At 38.7% G+C, this 21,394-nt stretch overlaps 2 protein-coding genes across 4 annotated transcripts in view; both read right to left on the bottom strand.

Annotated features, from left to right (window-relative positions):
* LOC123520258 (serine/threonine-protein kinase MARK2-like) overlaps positions 1–13,789 on the bottom strand; it is a 126,017-nt gene extending 112,228 nt beyond the window's left edge. The window contains exons 1-2 of one of the 3 annotated variants that reach the window (XM_045282374.1): positions 13,292–13,789; positions 5,269–5,518 (exon numbers count right to left, since the gene is read on the bottom strand). In XM_045282374.1, the coding sequence (XP_045138309.1) occupies positions 5,269–5,343 (75 nt within the window). In that variant the 5' untranslated portion in view covers positions 5,344–5,518; positions 13,292–13,789. The remainder of the gene's footprint in view (positions 1–5,268; positions 5,519–13,291) is intronic. The other 2 variants (XM_045282377.1, XM_045282381.1) reach the window with 2 other exon arrangements.
* A 2,932-nt stretch (positions 13,790–16,721) lies between these two features.
* LOC123520356 (muscle M-line assembly protein unc-89-like) overlaps positions 16,722–21,394 on the bottom strand; it is a 55,375-nt gene continuing 50,702 nt past the window's right edge. The window contains 3 exon segments of the mRNA XM_045282590.1: positions 16,722–18,880; positions 19,288–19,501; positions 20,502–20,603. Of these exon segments, the coding sequence (XP_045138525.1) occupies positions 18,735–18,880; positions 19,288–19,501; positions 20,502–20,603 (462 nt within the window). The 3' untranslated portion in view covers positions 16,722–18,734.

Here is a 21,394-nt window from a genome sequence, read left to right as displayed (position 1 = left end):
GTCTGACACAACTGCACCTCTTCATTACACAACAAAACTGACATACTAACAATTTCCCCATTATCACCAAAACCTGACTACCACCACCCCATTAGCAACCAAAACAGACACAATAGCACCTCTCCATTACCAACCAAAACAGACACAATAGCACCTCTCCATTACCAACCAAAACAGACACAATAGCACCCTCCATTACCAACCAAAACAGACACAATAGCACCTCTCCATTACCAACCAAAACAGACACAATAGCACCTCTCCATTACCAACCAAAACAGACACAATAGCACCTCTCCATTACCAACCAAAAATGGCTGACTAACACCTCTCCATTACCAACCAAAACTGACTGACTAACACCTCTCCATTACCAACCAAAACTGACACATTAATCAAGGGTTACATTGCAAAATAAATTTTTAAAATATCACCAGGTCGGAATCACAAGTATAAGGGAATAACTTTGTAACATTCATAACAACCAAACTGTGTAGAAGACTGAATGAAATGTATATATATTAAGTATTTATTCCACTACATCTCTTAAAAACTAACCTTTCAGCTCCCACACTCCAATATTCATTCACTATCTTCTTACCTACATCTTTTCCATTAAAGTAATGGACGACAGCTTTTGAAAACTAATCCTTCTACTCCTCCGTTCCACTAGCCACTTAATTAAAGATATTAATAGGTTCTTTATATCATCCTCCTAGCCTCACTATCTTGTTAGCTCAAATTCATATAAATATAGACTATCTTTCAGCTCCTCCATTCCATTAATCATTCAATTTGGGATACTTTAGTTAGAAAACTTACAAATTGTTCTTTACTTTAAAAAGTCTCCTTTGCCATTATCTTGTCAGCAAATAATTCCATACAAAATATTGGACAACAGCTTTCAAAAACTCGTCCAGAAGTTTGCACACTCTACCAGCTATTTAATTTGGAATACTTTGGTGATAAGTAACTTGTAGGTGGATCTTTATTTCAATCTCTCACTTTCCTGTTAGCTAAATTTCTTAATTTAAATATTGGACTACATCTTTTGAACACTAATCCTTAAGCTCTCTCATACTTACTAGCCATTTGATTTAGGACAAAACTGTCACGGGTAACTTATACAATTATAAGAACTTCTTTATATTAGTCCCCAAGGCCACTATCTTCTTTACTAAATTCTAAATAAATATAATTCACACTGCAACTTGAAAACTAACACCTATTCTACAAACTAGTTATGTTGTTAAATAACTTAAGTGCCACTTTAATTTAGTCTCCTTGGTCACTAAATACTTCCCAGCAGACACATTCAACTAAACATATTCATCATTCTTTTTTCATTTATTTGTCTACTACTATTATTTTTTTCCTTAATCTACTTCTGCAACCTAAGTATCATGACTGGACGCACCCCTACATGATCTCCAGCAAATGTCTTAGTATTAGATGGATGAACACATCATGCAGGTTTAGTTTCATCAGACAGGTTACAGTCATGTTCACTACATTTCTACCTCAAAGTTTGTCCTGATAACTTTAAAACCTTTCAGATGCACAATAGCTAAACCAATAACTGTTACAATCACTCTGAACATATATATTCATCTATCTACCTGCCTACCTGACTAGCTATATGTAATACCTGCCCTCAAGAACTGTCCTCATTTATCTGCAGACTCTAATCCTCTTACTCTCCTCTCACCAACTCCAACACTACCCCCTCTCTTTTCACTGTTTGCTGTGCTCTACCATCCACTACATATATCTTAATCATTTGTGGGCATTTTTCTTAGTGATTTCTTTCTGCCATTCTTCCAAAAATCAAACTTCATTTGTATGTTGTGTTTTACGGTTTTACCCAATCACCCACTCCACGTCTAATTCTGTATTAAAACTCTCCATAATGTATATCAATATACGAAGGAAAGAGATATTCATCTACTTTACTCATTTACAGATTGGCATGTTTGTTTTCCAAATAGAATAGAGATGCATTATCTTATCAGAAGCTATTAAATATCAGAAGCTGTCAATTTCATTATCTGATACCTGGATGTCATCTCAATTTACCTAAATAAAACTAACACTTGAACAGTGAAGATCTTTTCATCATTGAATGAGAGGAGTGAATAAGAGGCAAGTTTGACAAATACCATATAGTCGATGATGCAGCTTCCACAACCCTGCGTCACCAACACCTAATGCTGTACCCCCCAAATGACATGCTGTTCAGTTGGCAGCTGCTGATTGTTTTGGGCCATTATTCTTAACAACTAGGTCTCTCCTCAATTCCTGTTGCCTACTACTGTCTGTCTGATACTTCCTTGAACAGTTCTCTTTCTGCACCAGCCTTCTCTTCCTCCCACCACAACTTCTGTAGCTGAATGTACTGCTTACTCTGCAAACTCCTCCTCTCCTACTTGAACAGTGTCCAGTGGCAATCCTGCTAAACATTTCATTACCTAGGCCAGCCTCTTCACCTTCTGCTGCCTGGTCTGCTCTCACATATTAACGTGCACTTTTGAATTTGTACAGGATTTCTTCTAACAAAAACTGTTTCACCTATGCCCTCCTTCAGCACCTCACAGAGGCTTTACACTGTGCTTTTTCCCTCCCTAGGCAAGCTGGCTAACTTCCACTGTCTGTTTCTGCATCAGCATGTGTTTCCAGCATGTGCACTGTATGGAGCTGAGTACACATAGCTCTTAGTGCTCAAAGATGATATTGGAAGAAATGAGCCTCAAAGAAGTAAAATTGCTCACTAAAAGTTTCTAACAATAAAGTAAGCTTTTAATAACCATTTGGAGGAAATTTATTAACTGTATTCATTATAATATAGCAAATGGCTAATGATTACTAAGCTAGTAACAAGATGTACAGCCAGTGAATGTTTAAAGCGAAGAAGAAAATTCCTTTTGCACTAGACAGGAAAATCAGAAAATATGCAAATCTATGAAAGATGAAATTCCAAATACTTTGCAGTGCCATTGGTTGCTTACTTGAGATTTAAATCTTAGAATCAGAATCCCATTATTAACATGACCTTTCAAAAATACAGTAAATAGAGCCAAGTACAACACTGAAATCAAATTGTACATCTTTTCTGCTAATAATTTCATAGTCCTTCTCTAATAATGAACTTTGAAAATCTGACACAGCACATCAAAGCAAAACAAATTAATTACTTTCTCATTTCCTCATGACTATTGTGCCAGGAAGACAATAACTCAAATGTAAATCTTATAAACACGAAAAAGGAAATCTATACATGTGTGTGTGTGTGTGTGTGTGTGTGTGTGTGTGTGTGTGTGTGTGTGTGTGTGTGTGTGTGTGTGTGTGTGTGTGTGTGTGTGTGTGTGTGTGATTCACCTCGGTCGCCTGCTGGTCACCTAGCCAGTCTTCACCATTACGGAGCGAGCTCAGAGCTCATAGACTGATCTTCGGGTAGCACTGAGACCACAACACACTCCACACATCGGGAAAGCAAAGCCACAACCCCTCGCATTACATCCCGTACCTATTACTGCTAGGTGAACAGGGGCCACACATTAAGAGGCTTGCCCATTTGCCTCGCCGCCCCGGGACTCAAACCCGGCCCTCTCGATTGTGAGTCAAACGTGCTAACCACTACACTACGCAGTGTGTGTGTGTGTGTGTGTGTGTGTGTGTGTGTGTGTGTGTGTGTGTGTGTGTGTGTGTGTGTGTGTGTGTGTGTGTGTGTGTGTGTGTGTGTGTGTGTGTATATATATATATATATATATATATATATATATATATATATATATATATATATATATATATATATATATATATATTGCTATAAAAACCTGTTTACTACCTTTATATCATAGCATACACTATTTCTGATCTTTCTTACTAAAGTTCACACTGACTCATGCCAGAAGTTGATGGTGAAGCACACACACATACAGGAGGGAAGATTAATTGACTTCCTAGGACTCTTGCCAGATTGCAAGGTCACAACTCCACAACTTTCATCCTGCACCTATTTCCTGCTAGGTGGACTGAGAATACCATGTGAAGGACACACCCAATCTGTCTCCATTCAACCAAGGATTCAGAACTCTTACTTGTACAGAGCACCTTCACCACACCAGGCTTAGTGTCTTGAAAATCCTAAATTTTAATTCAGTTTATAATGCAATATCTAACTGAAATATCCTAAAGAAACTATGACTGAAATATCCAAAAAGAAACAATGTTCAATAGCTAACAGACGATACAAACTGTGTTTAATACAGTTGTTAGACTTTTATCACAATGAAGCAGCATTATTACTGGGAGTCTCTTAAAACAAAATCCTAACTGAAAACCCAGGTAGATGTACAACTCCTGGTCTTATATCTGATCCACCCAGCATCTCATAGGCAGCCCATGTTCAGGTATAGGCATGATTGTGCATAGAAATATGTGTGTGTGTGTGTGTGTGTGTGTGTGTGTGTGTGTGTGTGTGTGTGTGTGTGTGTGTGTGTGTGTGTGTGTGTGTGTGTGTGTGTTTCACTATTTGATCTGCTGCAGTCTCTGACGAGACAGCCAGACGTTACCCTACGGAACGAGCTCAGAGCTCATTATTTCCGATCTTCGGATAGGCCTGAGACCAGGCACACACCACACACCGGGACAACAAGGTCACAATTCCTCGATTTACATCCCGTACCTACTCACTGCTAGGTGAACAGGGGCTACACATGAAAGGAGACACACCCAAATATCTCCACCCGGCCGGGGAATCGAATCCCGGTCCTCTGGCTTGTGAAGCCAGCGCTCTAACCACTGAGCTACCGGGCCGTGTGTGTGTGTGTGTGTGTGTGTGTGTGTGACCTCCACTTTGCCATAACAGTATAAAAATCAATAAAAAATCACTATCCTTCATGAGTCAGGCATTAATTTCACACCAAAACAAACAAACTTCTTTTAACATAAAAACTACACTTTTCTCATACACTGCAACAAAAAATATTACTACTGTTATTTCAACAAAAGTTTAGACATGTTCCATAATGACTTCTATATCACCATTTTGCACCTCACATCCAAGAATACCATGAAAATTTCTCTTCCATTTACAAGATGCATTTCACATGAATAAAAATACTAACATTATGACCACTGCTCCAGGTAAACACTGCATGGTCACTTACAAAGTATTCAATCAAACTGAAAATCATAACAATGTGAGGACTTCTACAGGTAAACACAACATGGCTATAATATAATAATAAGAAGCAAGCTCTGACCTACCTTCGACTTGGTGACATGATCAGCTGGCAATGCCTCAGGCACCGTTTGAAGGGTGGTGCGTACACTGGCAGACATTGCTTAATTTTGGTGTGTGCTGTGGATGGCACTAGTTTTTGGCGGGTCAGCACGGTCAGCGGCTGAGGAAGTGTGGGGGTTTGGCAGCTTGGGCTACCATCCAGGGGCCATGTCACTAGAGGGCACCAACAGTGATGGCATCAGCTCATACACCATATAAAGCACCATCCATAATCTGTGGAAAAAATGACCTCTTTATACATCATTCATAAAAAAAAAGCCAATGTACACAATGCATTGAACATCAATACTACCTTTTAACTCTACATACATAAATTACCACAACTACAGAGAAATACAGAACAATGGACAATGCATACTGTTCATTATGAAAAGGATGAAATGGCTTTTATCTGATGGAAATAGCACACATATCAGTGAGTACTAGGATATAGATTACACACTTTATAATGTCTCTCTCTATGGTGGTTTAAAGAAATGAGTGGAATAGTTGGATTTTGTCTATAAGAAGGATACAACAGAGGACATATTTTTGCATAATCATTTGTAGGATTATGTTATCTGAAGATTTGATACAAATCACCAACAATAGTAGAATTAAAAATATAAGCTTATATTCACCAATTTTCTACACAGGGAATTAATAAGTTCTAACATTGATGGTAAAGGCTGCTGCAAGTGACAAATCACCAACGTTACCTCCAACAGGATAATGTAGTAAGACTTTGTGACAATGCTGTGTCATTGTAGAAAAGGCTTCCACTACAGCTTGAGGGCATGATAATACAACACATTCCTATTAAAAAGCTTGCCTGTTTCCTGATATATGTAAAGATAGCCACTGATCATATCATACAGTACCAAAAAGCAAGAGAAATACACGGCAAATAAAAATTGATGAATTAAGGAAAAAAGTCAAGCTAAAGTAAAGCAACACAATCTTGTTGGCAACAGGAAAACATGTAATTTACCACACCACATTTGAAGGTCAATTTACTTTAAAATAAAAACATTTGTGAATGAAGATGCAACAATGTCAAAACATACTTTTCCTAGTTATTTTATGAGTGACATCATAGTAGCAATGACAACACAAATTTCAACCTCATCATGAGTGTCTTTTTTTAATCTTAAACATCCAAGAATGTCAAACTGTGCACTTTACAATCCAAAAGGCACACTATAATACATTCTTGATAAAAGAAACTACTACTTTACTCCCATCATGCCCAAGGAGATGCAATACATCCTCAACAACAATACTAGACAGACCCCCAAAGTTAGCTAAGCATGTGAAGCTGTGAGATGTCAAGGCAGGATGTACTGTTTTGTCAATATACATTTACAGGACCCTTGGTGTTTCTCATACACCTCTCACACTGGAGAAGTCATCAACACTACATACACAGGCAAGGGATGCATGCAGTGTTACAAGATTATGTAACAACAGCAGGCCCATCATTCATATCTCACCAGGGAGTAAGATTCACTTATTTATACAGCATGTTGAAGTTGTGAATAGTTTATTTACTTTTACTATCATTTCGTCTATCTATCTATTCTTCTTTTACATGATGTGCATCCCAGCCTGTCACTCAAGTCACTATGCATCAAGAGTTAAGATAAAATATAACTAGGAAAATAACACACACACACACACGCACGCACGCACGCACACACACACACACACACACACACACACACACACACACACACACACACTACGTAAAAAGAACAAAATTGGTGGTCTTTGTTTCCTGTTCAACACCAAACTCAAAGCTTATCTACTGTAACTCCTCTCCCATCTCTGCTAGTTAATAAGTTCTATAATGCCATCACCATTTCATTTAACATCTTTATGATTCTCTTACACAGTTGACCATCTTATGTCTCACACTTTTTTAAGTTGTAGACAGTTACATATCTCAAAGAGTGTATTTCTTTATTACACACACAAGAGAACTTAAACGGTCCTACAAGATTTCTTTATGTAAAGGATAACCAAGAACTAGTTAGAACTTGACAGTTTGCAGCCCAGCTGGTATTGTGTTGATTGCATTTCTTTACCATACACTAAAGGTAAGTCTCACAAGGTTTCTTAGTGTAGTGTCAAGAGAATCCAGGAAAATCAAAAATCACTCAGAACTCAATACCTTATGGCTTGACTAACATGTTGACACAGCAAGCTGCAGTGACATTCCTGAACAAAGGTAATGTAATTCTCATGCTAAAAATTCATCCTACATTCTGAGCAATATTTCTGCTTCAGCAATACACTCAGACAATGTTGTACACATATGCACTTAAGAACATTACTGTCAAAGGATATGACACAACACTGGAAGCATCAGTTGAAAACAAAGAATAATCTAAGTGAGGAAATTTTTTTTTTCAAAATTGATGTCATATCCTACCAGCTGTATGACAGTCCCAACAAAGCAACCAATTGATGCCCAGAGGATACAGCCCTCAACTTATGTGGTTATAAGTTTTAAAGAGAAATATATATCATTAATGTACAGTGTGTGTGTGTGTGTGTGTGTGTGTGTGTGTGTGTGTGTGTGTGTGTGTGTGTGTGTGTGTGTGTGTGTGTGTGCGCCTAGGCTGTGAATATAGCAGCAAAGTTACAATCAAGGATAAACAGATGGTGTTAGTTTGGCCGTATAGAGAAAATGGATGGAGATTACTGGGTGAGGCATCATAAATATTTCAGTAGGATAGTGCCAGTAAATGGGCCAATGAGAACATAGGATGGAAACTGCAAGAACATGACAAATAAGCTGCCACCAAAAGACTCTCAGTGTCCTGTTACAATGAAATCTGCCTTTGAAAGATTAAGACAAAGTTGTTACATTTTTGTTCACCAAGGTAAAGGAAAACACTAACTGACAATTGGCAGTTTGTTACACAAAATGGTCTTGCCATCCTGTCTCCTTATAAAGAGAGTACACTTACAGCTGGTCATTTCAATAACATATACATTACACATGACAAATACTTGGCAAGCATTTGGCAATCTTTTAAATTTTAGTAGAATTCTTATCCATGTCTCTCATGTTATATTAGTTAGATTAAAAATTCAAAACTGTGACTAAATACAAAATGGCTTCATATCCTAAGTTCAATTGTTTTAAAAGAGATACCAACTTCCCATGTTTTGTTGGTTTGAGAGAAAAACCAGACCCACTAAAAAAGTATGACTTCTTTTTCATAGGAAAAGTACATATATAGAAAACAAAATTCAACATGTACCTAACAATTGAATTTATATTTCATACATGAAAAAATTATGCAATTGCTTTTGCCTCATGTTCACACACCTTTCATTATTTTACAGATTGGTTCATTTCGTGCATTCCATTTCAATATCTAAAACCCTCCATATTTTTGGAATACTAAGTTCCCATATGCATGAATGGACATATACCAAAATATTTTGCATACATACAGAGACCTACAGCTGTGCATACTCCTTTAATATCTTATGTGATAACTAAAGATCTTTATAAATACTCATATAATTTTTGCTACACAGAGCTGTCCTGCCATGAACATACATAATACATCCTGCCCTGATATACACAACATTATATTATAGAGGCAGAGCACAGATGAGCGTGGGATAATCAGACAAAGATTTACAAGCATGGGATAGATTGGCACTTTCACACAATGTGAGTGCTGGAGAGAGAGAGAGAGAGAGAGAGAGAGAGAGAGAGAGAGAGAGAGAGAGAGAGAGAGAGAGAGAGAGAGAGAGAGAGAGAGAGAGAGAGAGAGAGAGAGAGAGAGAGAGGTACTTTAAGTGTGCTCCAAGAAAGACCATCAAAGGGGACTAAGTTGACTAGCAGAACACTGACAGAGCATGATTTAAGTACCCATCTATATACTATCAATAGTGCTATCAACCTGAATAACAACAGTAACACTTTTTGTTTTTAAATCAAATCTTTTATCTTATCTTTTAGTAAGAAAACAGCACTGGGGCAGTCCCATAATATTTTTTATCTTGTCATTTTTTTTTTTTTTTTTTTTGTGTGTGTGTGTGTGTGTGTGTGTGTGTGTGTGTGTGTGTGTGTGTGTTTCACTGTTTGATCTGCTGCAGTCTCTAACGAGACAGCTAGACATTACCCTACAGAACGAGCTCAAAGCTCATTATTTCCAATCTTCGGAGAGGCCTGAGACCAGGCACACACTGGGACAACAAGGTCACAACTCCTCGATTTACATCCCGTACCTACTCACTGCTAGGTGAACAGGGGCTACACGTGAAAGGAGACACACCCAAATATCTCCACCCGGCCAGGGAATTGAACCCCGGTCCTCTGGCTTGTGATGCCAGCACTCTAACCACTGAGCTACCGGGTGTGTGTGTGTGTGTGTGTGTGTGTGTGTGTGTGTGTGTGTGTGTGTGTGTGTGTGTGTGTGTGTGTGTGTGTGTGTGTGCAAGTAAATATGCCAACAGAGGAGAGAGAGAGAGAGAGAGAGAGAGAGAGAGAGAGAGAGAGAGAGAGAGAGAGAGAGAGAGAGAGAGAGAGAGAGAGAGAGATAGAGAGAGAAAAAAAAACTATATAGCTAATTAATCTATTGTTCCATATTCCAAATTAAGTAAAAATGGTGTCTGCTACATTTGCTGATAAAAGTTCTGGAGACAAAAAGCTTGACAGGCAGTCTTCTCTTAGAATGGTTGTGGTTATAGGAATGTAGAAGCAGAACAGTTCCAGAGTTTACCAATGAAAGAGGTAAAAAGCATGATGACAAAAATTAATTCTTTCATTAAAAAATATTGAAGAATTACAAGAAAGGAAATGACATTTTTCTTTCATTCTTATTCTTACTTCTCCATTCAGTATTTTTGTTCCCTGAACTTACACTTCACTCACATTATAATTACACACCATAATTCAAAATTAAGGCCAAGTCAGCGTACTATAATACCGTAACGGCTTCCAGCTAAGTTAGCTCCTGCCAATTAATAAAGTTAGAGATTTGACTAGGTCATTAGATCAGTTCAGTTTACAAATAAGGTATTGGGGGCAGAGGTTTCATAAGGTAACCAGGGCAGACTATCAATCAAAGCAAATCATTATAACCTATCAGGTCACAAGTGATGGGAAATGTTGGGTCATCAAATGGTAGTCATCAGCTAAACTAATTCCCACATTAGCTAAAAACTTATTAACTCCTTCCTAATTTCCCTTATATTGTTGTATTAGTTAATTATTTCCTAACTCCCTACAGTGCAAAATTATGTAATAAGGTTAAGAGGTTAACTAAGATTAAATATAGTTTAGAAATATCATCAATAGAGTAGCTATTCAAAGATACTTTCCTGTGAGAATATAGCATGCTACTAGTTGTCAATATCCTAACTGTGGAAAACCTTTAGGTGATACAAAGCTTTAGCAATATATAGCCAATACTTGTCACAAGTACTACCTTATTTCACCCTTGATCAATTTGTGAGTACTGCCAAACACAATGAATCTCACAATGGCATAGGAACTTGGAAAGCAAATGTCCAATGTAGTTGTGGCAGATGCAATCAGTATACAATCTTATTCCATATTACAGGATTATTTAGGCAATAATGAAAAATACCGCCTAGATTGTGTATTGAGTGAAGAAAATAACATCTGAAGCTTCTCTCCCTCACACTAAAAACACATGTAAATTTGCAGTAACCCAATAAAAAAAGAAAAAGAAAGAAAAAAATCATAAATGCTGTGAAAGTTATCAGGAACCTGAGATCCAACAAAATTCAGTGCAGACACTATCATCTTCTAATCCTGGGATGTGGTTTACCAAAAAATAATAAAAATCATTCTCATGACTTCACCTTTTGATCATGTATGAGAAATTTAGCCCACCACCAAACAATAAGCCTGTGTATCCCAGAGGGTCTTCCTATCTAACCACAGTCTAACCTATCAACGCAAGGGTTTTCGGCAGGTAGTGGTCAGTAAGTCTGGGTTCTTTGACAATAAATAATTGTGTTTTTATTACAGTTTACACCGATGCAATATCATCACATTATTTCTTTCAAGGTCTTTATTATCCCTTACAGGTTTGGATGGCCTTACAATCTCTATCACTTTTTCTTTTTGGTCATACACGATATCTTCTAAAAAAAAATAATTATAATTATTTTTTTATTTCAATTTATTGAATTTTTTTTTTTATTGTTTAGGACAAGGCAATATCAGCACCATTTCACAACATTCTTACTTTTCCTTACAGGACTAGATGACCTTGTTGTCTCTCACTATTTTCCACTAAAAGATAATAGCTTCAAAGAAAATTTACATATCTTTTTAATAGCAGTTAAGATTAAATACAGTATGATCACCACCATTATATTCAACATGTTATTTTCCCTTAATGCTCTCGAGTCTGCCATTTCTTTTCAGAGGCAATATCTTTAAAGAAAAAAAAAAGAAAAAAAAGACTTTATTAGGCTAATGCAATACTATGACTTCTATTCAAAATCTTATGCTCCCTCGAAGAGTCAGACAGCTCCTGGATCTACCACTTTTTTGGCAGCTGTAGGCTTACAATATCTATTCAACACTATTATTACCTTTAGTGGATCATATAACCTGCAACCATTCACAATTACTAATGGTACCTTTTTTGATGTTCACCCTCTATCAATACAACACACAGTTAATGCCTGTATGCGTGTGTGTGTGTGTGTGTGTGTGTGACGGGTTTCGTTGATCTGTACACAGAGTAAAGCAACACCTAAAGCACTGCAGTAATAAAGTTCTTGTGTTTCACCCCATATTACTTCTCACTATCACATCACACATACAGTTAATGGTTTCAAAGTGTTTCATGCTGTTTGAAATGTTATCAACCCAAACCACACATCAAATCTTTAAAGTAGTTTTGGGGGATTTTAACCTTCAATTTAGCCCTGAGACACTGAATTAATAGTAGTTATGCTTCATCCAGCATTGCTTCTCACCATCACAACACACACACAGTCAAATGATGGCTGTTAAATTCTATATCCCACTACCTGTATCAATGCTAACCATAACTCTAACTATAATCTTTAAAGTAATTTTTGGGGGTATCTAACCCTCATTTTTGCTTTGATATCTTTGAATCCTGCTTTCCTACAAGGTCTACCAAGTTTGTTAGCTAATGAGAAAAAGAAAAACTAAAAAATATAAATTATATGAAACAAAATTTATCCTCACCCCTCCCCCTGTTTCTGCACCTGCTCTCATCACATTAAAGTTCCCAGAGGCACCTGCACCCCTACAAAGCCTATTCAACAACCAAATCACGTAATCCAAACCGCTCTAATAAACTAGGACAGCAACTAACACATTTGCCAAGGTTTGAGATGTAAAATGATAAAAAAAAAAGGTCATATGAGTCAGATGATTGAATGGGCAAGGTATTCACATTTATGGCCTTCAGAGAGCAGCACAGTGGTAACAAGCAGCCAAGATGTACAGGAAACACCATTAAAGGAGGTTATGATGCAATAATAAGCACAATAAGGCACCAATGACGAAATATCAATAATACATCAAACACCAACACCCAATAGTAATGTTTACCCACAAATCCAGGTGAACAAATCATCTCATTAACCTAAAGCACTGTCACATGAGGCCCAAGTGAGGTATAGAAGGAAGTATGAGACTCATTACTATGCATGGCTAAGTATTAGATCCAGGAATCCTATTATATACTACACAATAACCCACAACACTACTCCCTTCTGATCTATGGGTGTATAATTATGTTTTTTACCACTCCAGCATTCCTATTCCCCACTAACCGGCTGTCTGAGGGCGGTAGTGATGCCAATATGCAACAGAATCCTGCCAAGGCGCCTATGGCATAAAATTAATCCCTGACTGGCCAGCAATGGAGTGGATCGAGGTTATTTCACGATTCCCTTGAAACTATTGCACATGCAGACATCCACACACCACTAGGGGAAGTAGAGTGAAGCCTTGGTACATACGAGATGGCCTGAGGTCCTTGGAGTGGGTCCTTGGAGCAGGAATCCTGGTAGAACACACGGAATATCCACGCCTATCTCGGTCTTCTCATGGGGGACACACACACCTGGGAGTAAATATTCACACAAAACTCCTTTTCACGCCACTCCCAGCTTGATACGTGGGACTCTATGGGACTATACGGCTTTGCTCTTCACTCCCACGTCATGCTTTGGGGAAAGGAGTGTATTGTCTTGCGGTAAATGAAGGGAGAGCGGAGAGTGCAGGGAGACACACATCAGGCTCAAGATGGCGCTGCCTGAGCTTGACCTCCGTGCGCCCGCGCCGATTGGTCCTCCCTCCCACCACACACTCTTGAGAAAACTACCACCTTCCACCACATATATCCATTCTATCTTTATTCCAGATGGTCGTGGCCACGCATATGTACATTTTTATCCCTTTTATCCAGGCGAAGTGGGCGATGGGTGGGGTCTCACGTTGGGCTGCAGGTGATGGGTGTTCGTCATTAGCTAAATAGTGTTGGAACTCGGGGCCTCAGGTAGGCTCGGGCTCAGGGAGGTTCAGTGTGCAGCGCCTCTCTCTGGACTACTGGCGGATTTAATGGATCACTCTAGCTACCATTTTATAATCGTTTGATTTATTTGTTGATCATCTAAGTAAATGCGTCAATAGTCATGCGTCATACAGGTGAAAGGAGACACGCCGTACATGATGGTGCACCTGTCACATGACGTCACGAGTAAGAGGCGCCGGAGTGAGCCTCACCTGAGCACCGTTGGGGTGAGAAGTACACACCTTAATCCCATGGTGCCACATTCATCTGTCTCCATGAAAGAACGGGATGTACTCAGGATGTACTGGTTATCATCACGACTTGCCTCTTTAATCTATGGTGCCTCAGTTATGCGCTGCTATTAAAAGTGGCAACCAAACGTGGTGCAAATACGTTCCCTTGCCATTTGCTTCTGCAATTCATTTTTACCAGTTGTATAAGTGCAGATCAAATGTCTTAATAAACGAATACGTTGGTCATGATGCGTGCGTGGGGTATAAGATGATTTAAACTGAGTAAAAGTATGCTTTTAGATCAACCCTTATGGGTCGTATTGGCAGGAGTATGTTATTATGGTAATATATGTTCACTCCAAGGATTCTGTGGGATCAGTAGGATTTAAATGCAGAGATGAAGTGAACCTAAATCAAGTTGAACGGACCCTCCCTTCAGGTAAAAACGGGGGCTGCCACATCAAGGTTCTCTCTTATTTTCATCTCTTATCCAATTTTTCAAGTCACTTCATAAAGCAGAACATCTGAAAACGCTACCAATAATTACTTTTCATTGATTTGCATGTTTTATTACATAGCAACTCGTCTTTCCATCAGTGAGTGGACGTGGAAAATTACACATCTAGCACCTGGGTGTACCTGCTTCATTCACCTTATGTGGTGATGTCGCGCAGGTGTTTTTATCTTACCTTTTATTATTAGGATGCTGCTATAATGGAGCAAAACTTCTCTTAAAACCACAGCAAGTTACCTCATATATAATACTTACAAACAGTGGACACAGCTCATGTTAGTAAGTAAAACGAGGAATAATGGCAGTTTGACAATGGGCATCTGGCATGGGTGAGGCAGGCGACCCATCTGCCGCTGCGACCCTGGCGGCCGGGGGTCAGGAACTTCCTTTACCGAGACTGGTGACGGAAAGGGCATGTCGTCACCACCACCACCACCACCACTGCCAACATCAGCAATTATTCTTGACCTCGCGTACATACCATTAAAGCTCTCATTTTTTTTAAATATTTGTTTTCTAAATAGATCTTTTTTATGTTGTGTTGAGCATATTAATGTTCATGCAATGCGATGTGGTGACAATATTTTGGTAGTGTTATTGTTTTAATGCATGACGGTCGTGTGTGTGTGTGTGTGTGTGTGTGTGTGTGTGTGTGTGTGTACTTTTATAAGATGTGGAAGATTAGGAAGGAAACCTATGTTGTATGTGTGTACGTAGACCGAGGCTGAGCTAGTAGATAATAAATAATAAGACGTTGTACTGAGAAATCCTGAGAAGATCCATCAGGAATTACACACACACACACACACACACACACACACACACACACACACACACATGTATGTAAGGATAAGTCAACTGGTCTTTACTTAAGCTGTAATTGCTAATTTACAGGTGAGATATGACCATCTCTGGCGCTTCTTAATCTTCAATGGAGAATGTTCTGTCTTTTTTTTTCTTCTAACATCTGACACACCTTGTCTATTTTATTAATGTTACCAGTAATTAAATATATAGGAGACACGTCAGCACGACCACTGATGTCAACGCCAGCAGTATTTACTAAATTAGTAATGATAATAGGGACTTTTAGAAGATGTGAGCCATGCTTTACGACGCCAAATAAATAATCACTAACATTTTAACTTTCGTCGTATCTTTTCTTATTCAGAATGAATAAAGGAATATTCTTCAGTAAATGACACGCCGTTTCCTGTTTCTACTGATGCTGTATATATGAAAACCTGTGGGAAAAGAAAGTTTAAGATACTGAAAACATTATTGTATCATGCAATGTAACATTTAAGTATCACTTGTAGTGGCTACTTTATACATTTATTTAAAATATTAAAGTGGGGAACAATGGACTGGATAGATCTCTCACGCACATAAAGTTTATCTATCACGCTGCAAGTCCCAAAGATGGAATGACAGGAAACACCCACGGGGGCAAGTTAGCGTCCTGCGAAAGTAGCATCTCTGTCCATCACACGGGTGGCCTCCTCAGGGACAGTAACACCAAGCTGGCCACAGAAAATATATTTCTGTGACTTTATATATATATATATATATATATATATATATATATATATATATATATATATATATATATATATATATATGGGGGTAGGGGGCGGTGCGCGCTCGCACACACACACACACACACACACACACACACACACACACACACACACACACACAGACACACACACATGCATATATGTAAGTTTACCTTGAAAGTTCTCTGTAGACTTATTTTCATGAGCTACCATTTTCAAAGGCAAACTCTTATAATCATGATAACATACGTTATAACTCTGATCTCGATAATAAATTTTACTTCCACTATTGAGTTCACTGAAGATAAAATGTGAAATTGACACATTTAGATATTCATTAAGAGAAATGGATACATCGCAGTCTTAAACTTGCAACCATAAAGTTGCTCTAGTTAGCTTAAACCTTTTCACACACACACACACACACAAGAAATAGGATTCAGCAGAGACGTCGGCAGCGGTCTCCTCTATAATTCATGCCTTAGTCCCTGCTGGTCCACACATTGCTAAGGCGTCATTAGTACATGTCTGAACTACACACGTATGCAAATGATGGATAATAACCCATAATTTTTCATAAAATAATAATGTATTTTACGATTTTTGGACAATTAGTTATACCTTGCAGTCACTACGGTGTTTAAAATAACACTTAACATTCAGTCTACCTGTTTTTGTCTCAGTAAACATCATTGCAGGCATATCACTTACTCGCGTAACATCAACGTACATATAAAACAAAAATCAAATCAAATGAAAGGAGCAATGCCACACCTGAAACCACGAACAGCAATGCGCCACTTCCCCTCAAACACCCTAACTGTACACACTGTATACACTCCAACGTTGCACACCACCAACACAATTTATCTTACATAATAACGCACATCACGGCACCACCCCTCGCCCTCCCCTGCTGGACACACACCACAGCACTCACCAATCACATCTCTGTCCCAGTGAACACACACACACACACACACACACACACACACACACACACACACACACACACACACACACACACAAAGACGAGGTTGGAAGGGCATATGGGCCTCTGATCACACAGTACAATGATTGTTTCTCGGGTGTGCTCTCATTTAATTTTACCGCATGATGAAAAAAAAATGCAAATAAAAAATCACACGAGTTAAGAGAAAGTATAAATATGTATAAATGAAATGATCAAATATTTGTAAATATTATGTACTGCATATGACATACACATGAAAACAAAACATTACAAATAGTGAATGAAAGAAAAGAACGTTAAATAAATCCAAGTACAAACACTGGTCTCAATAAAGAACACTAATTATTTGTATTATCATTATTACTATTATTATTATCATAGCTCTTTTGGTTTGTCAGGTACGTAACATATGTATTTCATGTATTACTTTTTTCAGGTATTCTTATACGACGAAAGAAAATCAAATAAAAAAAATCCACTAACAGTGACGGAGTCGCGGCGTGGCAGAGCGTCCTTCACTGTTACCAGATCAAGGGACACTCAAATGGGACTCACGAGGCACCTATGTATTATAGCACTGGGGACACTGCCCACTGTAGCACCACTGTGACTATCGCTGTCCACACTCAGGCTTCATACTGGACGGAATTACGCAACGAATGTTAGCAGTAACATTACCGAGCCATCACAAAGCTGTTGTAAAGCTGAATTGCTATTAATCTCTCTCTCTCTCTCTCTCTCTCTCTCTCTCTGGTAACAATATGTGGAGTTGCCATTATGATCACTTTAGGTAGAACTGATCGCCCTTCGTCAGTACAGTGGTTGCGCTGCGCTGCACGTCACCTTCGTCCACACCACTACACGCACTGCCATTCACTCTCAGTAAACAATAAACAAATCCATAAAAAAGTAAATATACTGAACAGATCTTTGAAAGAGCAACATTACTAATCTCCTTAAAAGCTAAAATATAACAAAGAATTCTGCATTTTTTTCGTTCTTTTTCTTTTATTGCTAACTAACCAACCACCAATGTTAGTAGTCCGAAATATAAAAATACACATCTTCTTATTCATACTACAAATTTTGCTGCGGCGCTACATAGTCATGTCCTTCCTATGGCAACCTGAGTATAAAATTCTATGGCTCGGAGTTTGTAGACCGCGCTGTTGGAGACAACGTAACCGTAGCGTAAACAAAAGGAGCCTGCACTGACGAATGTTTCGCTCTCACCACGACTACTTCCAAAGGCTACAGAGATGACTAGCCGGGTTTTCAAGAATGTTTCACTTGATAATGTAAAAATCTTGTTAATATGATATTATAACTAAAAAGAAAAAAAAAATCTTAAAATCCCGCCTCACATCAACTGTAGCTTACTGAATGTAGAGGCAGTGCAGAGCCGAAGCGTTTCATCAGAGCACTGTCCTATGTATGTGATCACAAGCGGTAAAGTATAAACACTCCGGAAAAAAAAAACAAGCGTATATGTAATTCCCGACTTGACTGGCAATATGCGAGACCCTGTAACTGCTCGGACATGACACTAATCCATAATGGACGGATAAAATATAAGCGTAACGGAAAATAAACATGGAATGAAAAGATTCTTATGCCTCCCGTTGGCACGCCCTCTGGTGGACGATGAGTCGGTCAGGAAAGAAGGTGCGGCCACACTTCTCACACTTGACCAACGTTTCGAGGTGGGTCTTCCAGGCAGCCTCCGCCATCGCATCGCGGTCCACCTTGCCGTCGTCTGTGTGGCAGGCAGAAGACGTCATAGGTTAAGGGGGAGAGAGAGAGAGAGAGAGAGAGAGAGAGAGAGAGAGAGAGAGAGAGAGAGAGAGAGAGAGAGAGAGAGAGAAACTGTATGTGTGTGTGTGTGTGTGTGTGTGTGTGTGTGTGTGTGTGTGTGTGTGTGTGTGTGTGTGTGTGTGTGTGTGTGTGTGTGTGTGTGAACAATATGTATGTACCTTTCTGACATTTGCAAAAAGGAAAAATGCAATGAACTGAGCAAACATGATAATACGTATAGGAAGCAAATCATCAGAGATATACTAAAGTAAATATGATGGCGTCACATAATAATAATAATAATCACATTGAAACACTTGATTAAAAACTGCAAGAAATTGTCAGGTGAGAGTAGATGCGTCCACTAACCATTGTAGACAACTTCCGGCTTGCGAGGCTCTTGGCGACGTAACTCAGGCGGCAGGTTGTCATTCTCCACCCGCCACTTCTTTAGGCACTGCGGCTCGTGGATACCAATCGACATGGTGCCAAACTCCCGCCCGCAGATGTAGCACACCACGGTGGGCTTGGCGGCGTTCATGGACGAGTTGAATAGTGATGATGTGTCTTGCTGGGTCTTGTTCTGTGTAAATGAAAGGATGGCGATGGAGCAAAAATACAAGAATGTCCTTTTTTTTTTTATTATTCTCGATTATTTGATTTGTTGTGTCTTGTTCTGTGGAAATGAAAATATGACAAAGGAACTTATACACAAACACATTCCTGGTTTTTCATTTAAAGTTCAAAATTTTCACGCCTTCTAAAGTGAGTGAAAAAATTAAGCTCAGTATTCCTATAATTAAAGACTTCATTCTCTCTCATCGCAACTATTTTCAGAGACTATATATCATTAAAAGTCCTCATAGCTATTTCTTCCCATTGGTGATGTAGAAATGCGTGCCAATCTATCACTAGAATCGTTAACACGCCTTTGAACACCCTAAATGAATTCAATTTAAGTCAGTCAAAAATTAGCGGAGGTAAGATGGAATTGTGTCAGAATACTGCTCTAAAACTCGGAATAATCAGACACTATATTACAACCAACAGTCATAGAGGTGGGTAGGTCAAGAATGGTGCTGTGAAGACGCATGTACTAGTCAACAGGTGCTTGGTAGGAAGCCTGCGGGATGTTTGTAAGTAGGAAGCTAAGAGTGGGGAGGAGGAAGGGGTGGAGTGAGTGCTAGCGAGACGACACCGCGATGGCAGGTGCATGGTGACATTAGCGAGGCAAACAAACACAAGCTGAGTCACGCCGCAGCTCAGTCGAGACAGCTGCTTGGATGGGGGCGATTGGGACAAGCCCGCATAAAAAATAATAGTAGTAAATAAATGAATAAATAAATAAGATATACAAAATGGCAGAAAGGTAATCGTAGCAATAGTTTCGTAAGTGAACGACCTAAGAGGAACTTATAAAAATAATGCAAAAAAAATAATATAATACCGACTACTAAAAGAAAAAGAAAAGGAAAAAAAACAATACTAAGCGCTAAAAAAAATAATACTAAGATAAAAAAAAAAAAAACACTTAGTAAAATAAAAAAATATAGTCGACAGTAGTCAGTAACCTTGCCACCAACCTTCTTGGGTGCTCCTGGCGGCGGCTTGCACCCCCGCTGATGGACCTCCAGGCGCTCAGGGAAGAAAGTCCTGCCGCACCATTCGCAGGGTACCAGCTGGGCCTGCGGGAAGCCACCACCGCCACCACCACCAGCGTGTCACTAAACAGCGTAACCGTAACTATACCTTCATAATTACCACCTACTCTTACTACTACTACTACTACTACTACTACTACTACTCTCTCTCTCTCTCTCTCTCTCTCTCTCTCTCATATCACGTGTTTTATTTATTACTGTCATCATATTCTTTTTATGATTCTATATATTACTGCAGTGATATGAGTTGTCTTTATAGCTTATTTGTTTGTTTGTTTGTTTGTTTGTCAGTACAGCACACGTATACATGCACGCCCAACCACACACACACACACACACACACACACACACACACACACACACACACACACACACACACACACACACATTTAATCAACCCAGTGACCAGCCCAACAATCCAAACAAATTAAACCAACCAACAATCGTACAAATAAACAACTTATGTAATTCGATGATTACTACGTCTTCCTCTCTCTCTCTCTCTCTCTCTCTCTCTCTCTCTCTCTCTCTCTCTCTCTCTCTCTCTCTGAAGGTAATGAAAGAAGAGACAAAGAAAGAAAGCCACAAGAACAGTCTGCAGCAAATGAATAAGGTAAACAAATACATAGTTCTCGAATTAACACATACTCCAAGGAATACATAAGTAAATACTACTACTACTACTACTACTACTACTACTACTACTAATAATAATAATAATAATAATAATAATAATAATAATAATAATAATGATAAACAATTGGAACTCTTGACCAGTGTAAAAAATAAATAAATAAAAGATCACCAAATATTCA

Source organism: Portunus trituberculatus, chromosome 46 (assembly GCF_017591435.1).
Source record: "Portunus trituberculatus isolate SZX2019 chromosome 46, ASM1759143v1, whole genome shotgun sequence".
Lineage (NCBI taxonomy): Eukaryota > Metazoa > Arthropoda > Malacostraca > Decapoda > Portunidae > Portunus > Portunus trituberculatus.
The sequence above is the reverse complement of the archived record's forward strand: the minus strand, read 5'-3'. Positions and strand labels throughout refer to the sequence as shown.